The sequence below is a fragment of the Triticum urartu genome, chromosome 2A, assembly GCF_056163025.1.
Source record: "Triticum urartu cultivar PI428250 chromosome 2A, HENAU_Tu73, whole genome shotgun sequence".
NCBI lineage: Eukaryota > Viridiplantae > Streptophyta > Magnoliopsida > Poales > Poaceae > Triticum > Triticum urartu.
The window spans coordinates 87,810,051-87,822,362 of record NC_141874.1 but is presented as its reverse complement, the minus strand read 5'-3'; the positions used below and the strand labels follow the sequence as shown (position 1 = coordinate 87,822,362).

At 50.4% G+C, this 12,312-nt stretch overlaps 1 protein-coding gene across 1 annotated transcript; it reads right to left on the bottom strand.

The window, feature by feature from the left end:
• Positions 1-249: 249 nt before the first annotated feature.
• On the bottom strand, positions 250-4,999 carry LOC125535884 (phosphatidylinositol 4-phosphate 5-kinase 6). The gene is made up of 8 exons (XM_048698950.2): positions 3,496-4,999; positions 2,954-3,118; positions 2,669-2,834; positions 2,448-2,564; positions 2,126-2,319; positions 1,910-2,016; positions 1,733-1,817; positions 250-1,040 (listed from the first exon to the last, which is right to left on the bottom strand). The coding sequence occupies exons 1-8, from the start codon at positions 4,719-4,721 to the stop codon at positions 752-754; spliced, it is 2,349 nt and encodes a 782-aa protein (XP_048554907.2). The 5' UTR covers positions 4,722-4,999; the 3' UTR covers positions 250-751.
• Between the last annotated feature and the right edge of the window lie 7,313 nt (positions 5,000-12,312).

Below are 12,312 nucleotides of genomic sequence, written 5' to 3'. Positions count from 1 at the left end.
AGATAAGCCATCATCACAGGCTGACCCCGACGGAGCACACAAAATGCTGATGCCTCAGCTGCCACTACTGAGGTGAGGTGAGGTTCAGTTGGCCTGGACCCATTTGGGTGCAGCATCATTCATTGGGACTTGGCAAATGCCCAAGACACGATCATTTCAGCCCGGGAAAAAAACTGAGGCATCACTACTGCTCTCTCTATGCCCGCAATGCCAGGTCCCAGACGGAAAACAATGTACAATGTGCAGACAGAAGAAATCCAAGCATGTTCCTCCCATGGGCATGTATGTCCACAAGCGTAGTCATGAATCAACAAATTTTTACCCCACAAAAAACCTAACACATGCTGCTACCCTCATCATCAGGTGAAAAAAAGAAGAAACATTTACAACTCCCGGGCCGGCTTGCGCGCTTGGTTACACCTCTCCTATCTTTAACTTGAATCGCTAAGTTAACATCTCCAACTCCATCTCCTACCCTACAAATATCAGTGAGCCCTATGTGTTGTATGTATTAATATTAATGTAACTAGTATTTATATTTACGCGAGAGCCGGGCCATTTCTGGAGCAACTCTGCCATATCCAGAAGGCTTGCACTGAAGCTGCACTCACCCCATCCTTGTACCAAAATATCGACGGCTTACAAGTTCGGGCACCCCACTTCGCTGTGCAGAGGCTGAGCTTTCTTCCATTGACATCTCAAACTTCACCTGCATCGGGGGGCGGCTTCGCTGTCAAGCTTCACGATCTTTTCAGCTGTCCTCTTGAAATGCTCTGTATATGAAATCCTTAAAACGTCTCGAGTACTGCCTTGGATCCACTGCCGATATCGAGGTCGGGTCGTACTGGAAAGATTTGTACGCGTGCTCAAGCCTTTTGCTGATGTCATAATCTTGAAGTATGTCTATGATCCCAAAATACAGTATAACATCGTAGTATTCCCCGGTTGGCTCTCCAATGAGCTGCGGCTCGCAGTCGTTCTTCCTAGCAGTCAGTTCTGCTCTTGCAGGCATACTTGTCCCGAGTTTGATTTTAGACAGCCTGTTTATTCACAAATACTCAGATGAATATCTCAAGTAAATGCCGAAACAGCGTAAATCAGGATTTTACAAAGACAAAAATCTGTAGCCCTGTCTTGAAATTTTAGTTTTGCGGATATTTACAACCTACTGTTCAGCTAGTTGACAGCACATAAAAACGTATCAAAGACAGCTTAAAAAATATGAATGGAAAGGTAAGAACAGCTAGGGTGTAGGTGGAGAAAGAAGCCATGGTGGGCACACAATCTAGATTTTGAAATTGAATAGGTCACAGAAGAATGATCACATCAATATCATTTCTAATTATTTCATTTCAGTTGTTAAGATTATGCTGATTATTAAAATTTATAATTAAAGGTCCAGTTGACTCATCAAGTTTTGATTGCTCACCACATACACGATGTGTTCTCATTAGAATTAAAATGCTGCTTTAGAAAGAGAAGTACCAAATTTCCTTGAGCAAAAAACCACTGACAAATTTCCGGCATATATAAGCAAAGGGACCCCATGAAAAATGGCTCGAACCTAGCGATATTTGATAATTTGAAGGTATGAAGCCTACCTAATACCAATTACGACACAAGGATCAAACACAGAGATATACAGAAGTTTGATTATTTGAAACAAAATTGCATTCCACTACGACGTAAGTACATGGTATAACAGATTAGGGTGGTAAAATATCTAGCTTACCCATTTGGATCAGCAAGAAATTGATCCGTGTATCCTCTTGAAAGCCGAAGTGTTGATACTGTGTTGGTATCATTGTCCATGGAACCTTTAATCAAACAGTGCACATTGTAAGGTATAAACAACCAACTGATTGTACTTTGATAAGTTTGCAAATGTGTTATGGGTTATCCAACCAACCTTCAGTCAGAAGCTTCTCTCCATTATGCCTAAAATGTACCCCCACCAGGAGACTGTAATCCATAATCTTCTCTTGCTCAAGGAAATCACAATCCCTGTCCACTTGCCTGCTTGGATACAGTTAAGTTATTTATTAGCATTATGGACTAAATGCACAAATTGTTACTAGTAATACACTCAAACACAAACTAGAATATGAAAAGAGAATGGTTGCACCTTTGGAACTCTTGAAACCATTGCTTCTTTAATCTAAATATGAAGTTTAGATCAAGGTCTTTCAGAGTTGTATACTGGTCAATTTCAGTTTGTGGCTTGTCAGTCGTGCGACCAAGAGACGAGCCTTTCAGATCAAAACGCCTGTGGATAGAATTATGAGAGCAGAATAGATTCCCCATTATGACAAAGCGAACCTGGGTAGTAGTGCAACAGCAAACAGTTAGGGTGCAAGTTTTGAACATTGGCCATAATGAATACAAATCATACAAAACAGATGGTGCCAAGTATGGAGAAGAAATATAAAGTTGCATTCATCACTAACCTTCTTCTGGTTTGCGCCAGCTAACTTAACACAATGTAGGCCGAAAAATTTGGTCACTAGAGTATCCTCGAACGCACGGACATGATTGTAGTAAGCTGGAAGCATCTTCAAAAGCATCTGTAACGTTAACAAGTATTTCTTGCGTTCAGCACAAAACTTCTGGAATTATTTATGATGAAGCTTAGAAAGCCTAGAGACAGAGGGCACCACAAAGAACAAACCTTCACTTCAGATTTCTTCATTGTCTTTATCATGTACCGGTCGTCGTTTGTCAGGTAGAAGAAGCTTCCGCTCTTACCCGGAGACGAGAGCTCCCGGAGAGCCTCGCTTCCACAGAGGGACAACATGTAGTCAGCAGCATCCACCTTGAACAGCTTGCGCAATGTCCTGCGATTCGGTTCAGAACAAATGGTATGTTGATCAGCATAATGAGACCAGAAGGCAGGTACATCATCAATTCATCATATATGTAGCTTTGAAATGGGGAGTGGTGAGTGATGACCAACCGGAACACCTGTGGGCAGTAATCCTTCCATCTGAAGTCGCAGGAATTGTGCCGCGGAGTGTGTTTCGAGCCTTCCTGAGGGAACTTTGTCCACACTTTTTCCTTGGGATCGAATGCCGATGATTTGAGCTCAAGCGTAACCGGGCCTTGCTTCCCAACTGCATGCCTGTGGCAACACATCATTGTTAGGGCAGAGATAAAGATAAACTTAACAATCATGTGGATTAAGAAATGACTAATGGCTGTCATGTTGATCGAGAATCCACACGGTAGAAAAGCCTTGGCCATGTATCGAAATCGGATTGGCCAAACCCACAATTCTTTTCATTTCCTAACGATTGCATGATTCGAAGCAAACCCTTTAGTACTAATTCACCACTGACAGGGTAGCACTGGTATCCCCTAATTCAGACTTGTAAATAAATCGGCAAAGGTGCTGAAAGCAAATGTAAATCTCTCCGGTTGATCAAATTCCAGAGCCAAGGCTCCAAAATCTGCATAATTCAGAGTCGCTAATGGAGGGAGATGGACAGAGCAACCCACCTGATCCCGAGCTGCAGGTTGAGCATGAGCTCGTAGTGCTTGTGCCCCTTGACGATGGTCTCCCCCTGCTGCTTGGCCTGCCGCGGGGACACCCACTTGGCGATGCGCGGCGCCGGGGACGGCGGCGGCAGAAGCGCCCCGCCCTCCGCGCCGTCCTCCGTCCTCACGCTCCTCCGCGCGTCGTCCACCAGGGCGGCCCCGTCCACAATGTCGCAGGTGATGTCGCCGTCCGACTCCCAGATGCAAATCTTGTCGTACTTGCGGTCGCCGCCAGAGCAATTGCTCATCCCGGACACGGAGCTCGCCCGGCCATTGGCCGTCCGGTTGCCCGAGGTGTTGAGCGGCCTGTGCAGCGGCGTGGACTCGGTGGCGCCGCCGCCCATGAAGCCCGGCAACTCCCTGGCGAAGACGTCGCGGGGGTCGCGCGCCGTCGGGGACGACGCCGCCGGGGACGGGTAGTAGACGCCCTTCTGCTGGACAATGCCGCCGGGGCCGTCGCGCGTCCAGAAGCCGACGTAGACGCTGCCGTCGGCCCATCGGAAGGTGCCCTGGCCGCGCGGGCAGCCGTCCTCCCAGCCGCCGTCGTAGCGGTTGCCGTTGGCCCAGGCGAGCTCGCCGCGGCCGTGGATGAGGCCGGCCCGCCACTCCCCGGCGTACTCGGTCCCGTTGCGCCAGATGTAGCGGCCGGCGCCGTCCTGCAGCCCCGAGCGCCAGTCGCCGTCGTACTGGTCGCCGTTGGCGTAGCTCTTCCTGCCGTGGCCGTGCTTGAGGTTCATGGACCAGGCCCCCTTGTAGGTGTCCCCGGCGGCGCCGGTGTAGGTGCCGTCGCCGTCCATGAAGCCGTCCTTGAAGTCGCCCTCGTAGGTGGCGCCGGAGGGCCAGGAGAACTTGCCCCGGCCCGTGGCCTTGCCGTGCCGCCACTCCCCCTCGTACATGCAGCCGTCCGTCCACAGGTACTTGCCGGCGCCGTGCGGCGCGCCGGCCCGCCACTGGCCCGTGTAGAAGTCCCCGTTGGGGAGGCCCCGCTCGACGTACTCCTCCTGGATGTCGCGGTGATGGCGGTCGGCATCGTCGACGCCCGCGGAGGAGGAGGCCGAGGAGGAGGCCGTCTCGGAGTCGTCGGCGGGCAGCATGGGGGCGACCCGGCGCCTGCCCCCGGGCTGCGGATGCTGCTGCACCTTGCGCACCGTCGCCTCCCACGCCCTGGCCAGGGTGTGCTCGTGCATTGGGCGCGCCCGCCTCTCCCGGCCACACCCGTCTCCCCTTCTTCCCCCCGTCCCGCCGCCGCCGCCGCTCGAGCTTTGCTCCGCCTGGCGGTGGATCCAGCTAGCACCTTCAGCGGCCGCGCGCGCGCACGCTCCACGGCGGCATTGCTGGGGGGCGTGAGGCGGGTAATGGCGGGGAGTTAATGGAGACACACACACACACGCAAGCGAGAGCGAGAGCGAGAGGGGCGAGGGAAAGAAAGAAATGCGCTTTGGGAGAGGGGGGCGAGGAGACGGGGTTGGGGGGTGGAAGAAGACAGGGGAGGGGAGGTGGAGGGGGTGTCTGTCTGTCTTTCCGCTTTGTTTCCCTCTGCTGTTTTATCTGCCCTTTTTCATCAGAAACTTGGTACTACTCCCATCCCATGGCCCCCGTGATTCTCATTCTGAAAGCCAGATTTGGAGGAATTTGTCAAAATTCAACACATTACAGAATAAGCTTAGCAACCGGACTTAGAAACAAAGGCAAAAAGTTGATGCTTGCGTTTACTGACAGGGTCGTCTTGGTGGTGGTTATTGTGGTGGTTAGTGCGGGTGCTTGTCTTGTTCCTCTGTCTAGCCTACTAGTATCTAGCTAGGTTAATGCGTGGGTTCTAGTGCTGTCCCTAATAAGCTAAGCTAACCTCTGGTTAGCACAAGGGTGGTAGTAGTAGTACTACCAGTAGCCAACTAATCAATCAATCCGTGGCTTAATTTAGGGGCTTGTCTGCCCATGAGCCTCCCGTCCAAGTCTGTCAGTCTTTCTCCTAGGTTTCCACTGCACAGTAGCAAGCCATATCCATCAGCAGCAGCAGGAAACCCACGACGCATTCGCATGATGACGTGCCCGCACAACAGTGCAACGCGAACCAGTTTGATGTGGATTAATCAAATTTTCCAAGAAAAAAAGGTAGAGGGAATGTCATTTTGCTTGACAATCCAACCTCTTGCAGCCTCCGTTTGTGGTGCGTGACCGTGGGCAGTGCGTGGCATGGTGCCTTGTGTCTGCGCCTAGCGTACCTGCAGGACCAGCCTAAGGCTAGCTGAATAGCTGGTGCGTTCAGGTGCTGCTAATTATAGCATGTTTAGGATTAGGAGTCGTCTGGCAATTTGCAGCCGTACTCCTAGCAGCATGTATGGTCTTAATCTCTTGAGTACTGTTAGGTCTAACCAGTCGGCAAGGCCTTAATTGAAACCACGTAGCCCGATCTCGCTTCTTGGAAGGTGAAGCCAAGCACTTTGTGTGAGGCTCGGTTTGGGATGTGAGAGGGAGAAAAAGGGAGCGGTGACAGTATCTGATAAAGCGGATCAGCAGGAGATACTACACTGGATGGATAGATCGATGGACATGCAGGCCATCTTCTCTTTTGAGTTGAGAGCGGCAGAACTGGTCCTGCTCCTGCCGGTGGTTGTTCCACTGTCATGCGACGCATGTAGTAGTAGTATGTGTACTCCTGCTTCGGTATTTAAAGAAGGCGATGTGTATTAGTAAGATGGAGCTGACTTTAGGATCGTAGCATAGGATGCCAACCAAAGTCCTGGGAGTAGAGTGCTACCGTACGTTGGAGATCAATGGTAATGCTCATCAGTTAGTGAAGGCCTGGATCTGGTTGCAGAAAGCATCAACCAGAACCCATGAAACATGGCCACGTTAATTAACGGGATTGATCCAACTCCCCAAGAAAGTTAGAGGACGAAAACGACCTGGTAATAAGTACTTTTCTTCATCTCGGCAGTAGACTGGCCTTCTGCCATTCCAACCTATTTTTTCTGAAGAAATTCTGATGCTACCAGCAGCATCGTCGAGCTCGAGCCACCAAAAGTGCGCCGGCAAACCTAACGAACGATGGTGTTTAGGGCATCTCCAGCCGTTGGCTCTTTAGGAGGGGCAAAAAATCGCTCCCTGATGGCGCACCGGCGCTAAACCGCGCACTGGGGCGTGATGCCCCCAGTCGCGGCCCCTCACGGGTTTTTAAAATATTTAAATTCGGCGTAAACACAATACAAACACGTTCGAGTTCGTTCAAATTTAAACATATTTTACAAAAAAAGAAAAAACTACCGCGGGCTACCCCTGCCGTCTCCCTCGCCGCCCGGCCACGTGGTTCTACATGTCAAGGAGGCTGTAGAACCGCGTGTAGTCACCGCCGTCGTCGTCGTCGCCCCCGCCGACGCCTCCGCCGTCCCTACTGCATCCCTCCCCCGGTTGGCGCGGCGGGCTGGACGGTCCGGGGGCGTCGTCGTCGTCGTCGCTGTCGAGGACCACAACGCCGTGCTCGTTCTCACGCCCACGCTTGCGGGCGGCGATCTCCTCCAGGGCCCGGCGCTGCCGGACCATCTCGTCGCGGAGGTAGTCGTCCCGCGCCCACCGCAGGGCGTCCTCGTCGGAGAAGCCACGCCGGGCTATCTTCTCGTACTCCGTGGGGAGGCCGGGCTCCGGCTTGGGCTCGTGAGGCATCAATGGCGCAGGCAGACCGGCGCGGCAGCGCGGCAGCTTTGGCATTGATTCGCCACGGGAAACGAGGCGATGAGGACGACGAAGGGGCGAGAAGAGAGCCGTGTCCCTGACACGGCGGGCCCGCGGCTGTTTCGCGCCAAAACAGTTCGCCTCGGCGCCCCCGGGCGCCCCCCAGCGCGCCGGGTTCGGCCTGGGTCCGCCGGCGCTGTTTTCTGCCCAAGCCGGCGAAAATCGGGCTCCTGGGGGCGCGACTGGGCCGATTTTTCGGCGCCGGCGCAAAAAAAATGCCTGGGGAGGCCTTCCTGGGGGCGCGGCTGGAGATGCCCTTACCTTGTAGTTTCTCATGCCCTGCGCCGCACCGCCCCGCCCCGGGATAAAAGATGGCATAAGAGCATTACTAGTAGAGCCCTTAAACCCTCAAATCCCTGAAAATAACTGTTTTTTTTACAGTTTTCGTCGGAAAAAAGTCATAGACTAGAACCCCTTAACCCTCAAACCCTTAAAAAAATTTAAAGGTCCAACCCTTAAACCCTTTCCCAATCCTCAAAAGTAAGAGTTGGGGAGCAAAACCTACCCCAACCCTCATTTGGCGGTTATACTCGCGCGGGAGGGAAAAATCCTCCCAACTCCCACGTCCACGCCCGCGACCCCCGCTGCTAGTTGCCCCCGTCGCCGGCGGCCGCCCCGTCGACCTCCCGCGCGCAACGACGACGTCGTTCATGGGGAATATTTCGTTATAAGGGTTGGGTTTGAGAATTCTAATCTTTGCCCCTGTTTTTTAACCCGTAAAAATGCACAAAAAAATCATTACTCTTAAAACGTTAGTGAGGATTTGAGGGTTTGAAGGTTCTACTAGTAATGCTCTAACCATGGCGTCGTGCGTGCAAGCGTCATCCATTTCTTAGGGAGACCACCGTTGGTTCCTCTTGGCCGGTCGGCGCAGGAGCCCGACCAGTTCATTCGCCGTGAGCCAACGCCCACGTCTAATTAATCACATGTGCAATGGCCGTTCCAGCGTGCGAGGAGACGGATGCTCGAGGGCCCAAAAAATAGTGCTGGACGTAGTATTGTGAGGTCAACTGCGGCATTGTTGCCGCATTCGCAGCTGCATGCAGCGCTGGTTCTTGCTCCGTGTCCGTCGTTCAGCTGTCCGGATATACTATATACTAATCCAGTTCCGGTCCAATCGGCTTGGCTGGAGGGGCCGGGCCAATGCAGTTCTCTTCTTGTTGCGCACCCCGCGCTGTGCCAACAATCAATGGAATTATATATATTGGAGACCTGCCAAGGGTTTGGGTTTTTGTCACGCGCATTGTGCACAGAGCCTTTCTCGAAACAAAAACAAAAACAGTGCAAAAAAAAGGGAGTAAATGGAGGAACGGGACCGGGACGTGTCTGCCGGAGAGGGAGAGAGGAAAAAACACCCAAAATGTACATGAAATTGAGTGCACGTCGCTGCAGATCGACGACTGACCCGTTCTGCCACACCACGACCTATCGAAAGGGATGAATATTCAGCCGACAGAAAAGAGGGATAAATACAGTAGTAGTAGTAGTAGTATGTTTTATCAAAAAAAATGCATTGACCGTATTTTAATGGGCCAGGTCCACTGTATATATCTGTCAAAAGAATGTGACATACATTGAACCAATTATAATAACTTTCAAAAAAAAAGTGGTTCCAATTGGAGAAATCGGAGGGGTCGCCAACTTTTAAAAGAAACATCTGTGGATTGCCAGTGTATGTTCATAAAATACAATGCATTGACTTTGTTACCATGGTTTTCGACAATTTATAGGATTGATGTAGGCAGATTTCCAAACCCAGGGGAGATATTCATCGCCCTTCTTCTTTTTGTTGAAAGAATCAGGTCTATTATGAAAGTTCTGGGACCATTGAACGACCACTACTGCAGCTAGAACGAGTTGTTGTTCCCGCTCCCCTACCGGAACCGGCTTGACATTGTCGATGACACTCGGTATGACTTCGTGCACATGTCCCAAAGGACCAGCGCGCTGAAGCCACACTCGTCGTCGTTGATCTGTTAAAATTATATGTTGGAACCAAATTACAATTAACTTAACGATCCATGTGGAATGGCAACTTCTAAGCGAGGGCGCTAGCAAATGCTACGGGCTCAAGCAGAAAGGCTTAGAAAAAGCACAATCTTATAACAAAAAGTCACACATGTAGATGACTTGATATTATGTGGGGACTTGAAGTTTTGTACAATGTCTTGCGTTCTCGTAGTTGGCGCAAAAAAAAGAAAATGTTAAAAATCTAAGATCTTGTGTTTTTTTGTAGGATGGCAAATCAAATGCTTTATATGGCAATTTATGTTCTCACAAGGATGACAGTTTTATTCAACAAGCATAGCAACTCCTGACAAAAAACAAAACATGGCAAAAAAAAAACTGGCTTGCTTGCTAAACGAAATTGTCAACCTCGTGATACCATAAATTTCCAACTCGGGCGTTAGATTTGGAAAGGTGGTCTTCTCTCGGGTGAAAACCTAAGACCATTGATCGTGCGACGGCAACGCTTGTGCATTGTTTTTTTTTTGGAGGTGTTGCCTTTGCAGACCCTCCTTTATAGTCCGGATGTTGTCTTTCGCGATGGTTAGAGTGCTGCTGTTGCGGGTGATTGACCATCGTGGCGGGGTCTTTTTTTCTCTTGTTATTTTCTCTTTTGGTTGTGTGCATCCTGGATATATTTAGGTGTCTTGTTGGTGCAGAGGCTGGGTGTAATTGGTATCTGTACGATATTAATATATCCCCTTTATAAAAAATCAACGGTGCCTATAGACTGTCATGCAAGAATCGTGTGCTTCATTGTTCGTGTAGCAACACTCTTGGTTTATAGGAAAGCAATCGACATCTACAACACCAAATTAGTATTATTAGATACATCATGAAATATGTTTTTGCACTATTTATTTAGCATTGTACATATTGGTAGATTTTGTTTAATTTTAGCTAAAAATATAAATGTTTGACTTTGAAAAAACTAATAATCTCTCCGTTCCTAAATACAAGACTTTTAGAGATTGGCCAATATGGACTACATACGGTGCAAAGTAAGTGAATATGCACTCTAAACTACGTCATATACATATGTATGTAGTTCATATTGAAATCTCTAGAAAGACTAATATTTAGAAACGGAGGGAGTACACCTTATGAAAAGTGGTGGAGTATGCATATCTTATCTCTTTTTTTTTTTAGTGAAGCATATCCTCATTAAGGCGTGGTTTTTTTTTCGTGCAAAAACTCCACGTTCAATTAAGGCGGCTTTTTTTTCCTTTGTGGAAGACGGTACGTGTGTCTAAGTGAACCCAATGCCAATGCAAAAGACGTCACGGTAATAAGGATATCCTCATGTCTAACTTTGTTTTGGAAGGAAGATCCTGGCGCAAATGGCAGAGATCGCCGTACCAGAAAAAGGCCGTAATAATAGAGACGCGTCGTGCTAAGGATCTTCATCAGAGATCCCAGTGGCATATATGCATCAGGCCGGGGCGCCGATGATTTTATCTTATCCGGGTGGCAGCTCACTTGTTGTTTTCCCGGGCAGCAGGACCATCTCTCGCACAGGTACAGCGTACAGCAACAACCGTTCCCATTACCACCAAATCTCCGTGCCAATGGCTATAGTGGATCGCTACGATGTGCCGCGGTCTACAGTGGGCCTTGTCTCGGCACCAATGATGACTCGGAAAATCGGAACCCGGCCCACTCAAAGTATAAGTAAAGGCAGGCGGAAATGTCCATGGGAAATACTCGGAAAGAGAGAGGAAAAACGTCGGTATCGAGGAAAAGAGGGAAAACGTGTAGAAATCAAGGGGAGCAACAGTGCGTGCCAGATCGCGTGGTTGCTCGCCCCGGCCACGGTCACCACGCACCGCGACGCGCAACTGGGCGCCACGCGCACCGGACGCGGGCACGCACGTACGCCCCGTGCGTCGTCAGGTGGTGGGCGATCGGATCGGCGGATCCCCCGTGCGCGAGCCCGTGCCCGGAGAGGAGCGGCGTCGCCGGGAGCGTGCCCTGGTCCGCCTGCCTCGGCACATCGGGAAGGTTCGATACGGATCCAATGATCCGCCGCGACCGGCGTGGTGGTGGTTCGGGTTCGCTGGCCCACCGCCTTTTGGCGGTGATGGGGCGGGAGAGGCTCTGGTTTGGTGGAGGATCATTCGCCGACCCCTGCCGCCACGTGGGAAATGGCCAAATGGGAAAAGGGAGGGACACGCTCGCAGGTGGTTCCTGCCATATCTTCGCCTCGTGTCGGATTTTTTTTAGCATCAGTACAGATACAAGCGTTCATATACACGCGCATACACTCATCCGTATGAACGCACGCACGCACACTCTACCCCTATGAGCATCTCCGAGAGACTGAGCCGACATATCATCTTGAGATTTACGAAGTCACCGTAGGCGACTCGTCGTTGACGGGAACGTCTCCTCCCACTGAAAGCGCATCGCCGAAAATCCTGAAATAAATCCAGGAATAATGCGAGCATCAGGATTTGAACCCTGGTGGGTTGGGGATACCACTGTCCACCTCAACTCAACCACAGGTTGATTCGCCCTCGTGTCGGATTTAGTAGCATTCGAATCCAAGGGCCGGCGTTCTACGTACGTATATATGCATGTTTAATTCGTGGATTTCGTTGTTGTATTTCAGGAAACAGCAGCTGAGTACATGTGCATGTGTAACGTGTTGGTAATATGACAGAGGATTGTCCTCTCGATGGCAGGCACTCATGCATGCACATGCACTGCTCCGAGGACAACAGCGTACGTGCGTGCGTCCAACCGTGCATAGACAGCCCACTGTGCTCTACCAGAATTTAGGCACATGCATGGCCCCGAAGCCAGAGCTAGCAAAGATAGCCGATTAGCCATGACGAGCTCGCACGTGAACAGCTAATTCTCCCAGCACCATCGACCAGTGATCAGGACACTGACTGAAGGCGTACGTGTCTGTCATAATTCCACATCGTTTCTTCGACTCTCTTGCTAGCCATGCATCGCCATGCACCGGCAAAAGTCAATCCCAGCTGGAATGTCTATAGCTGTGCATATATCACTGGAAGTGGCATGCGGGAGCTTTCA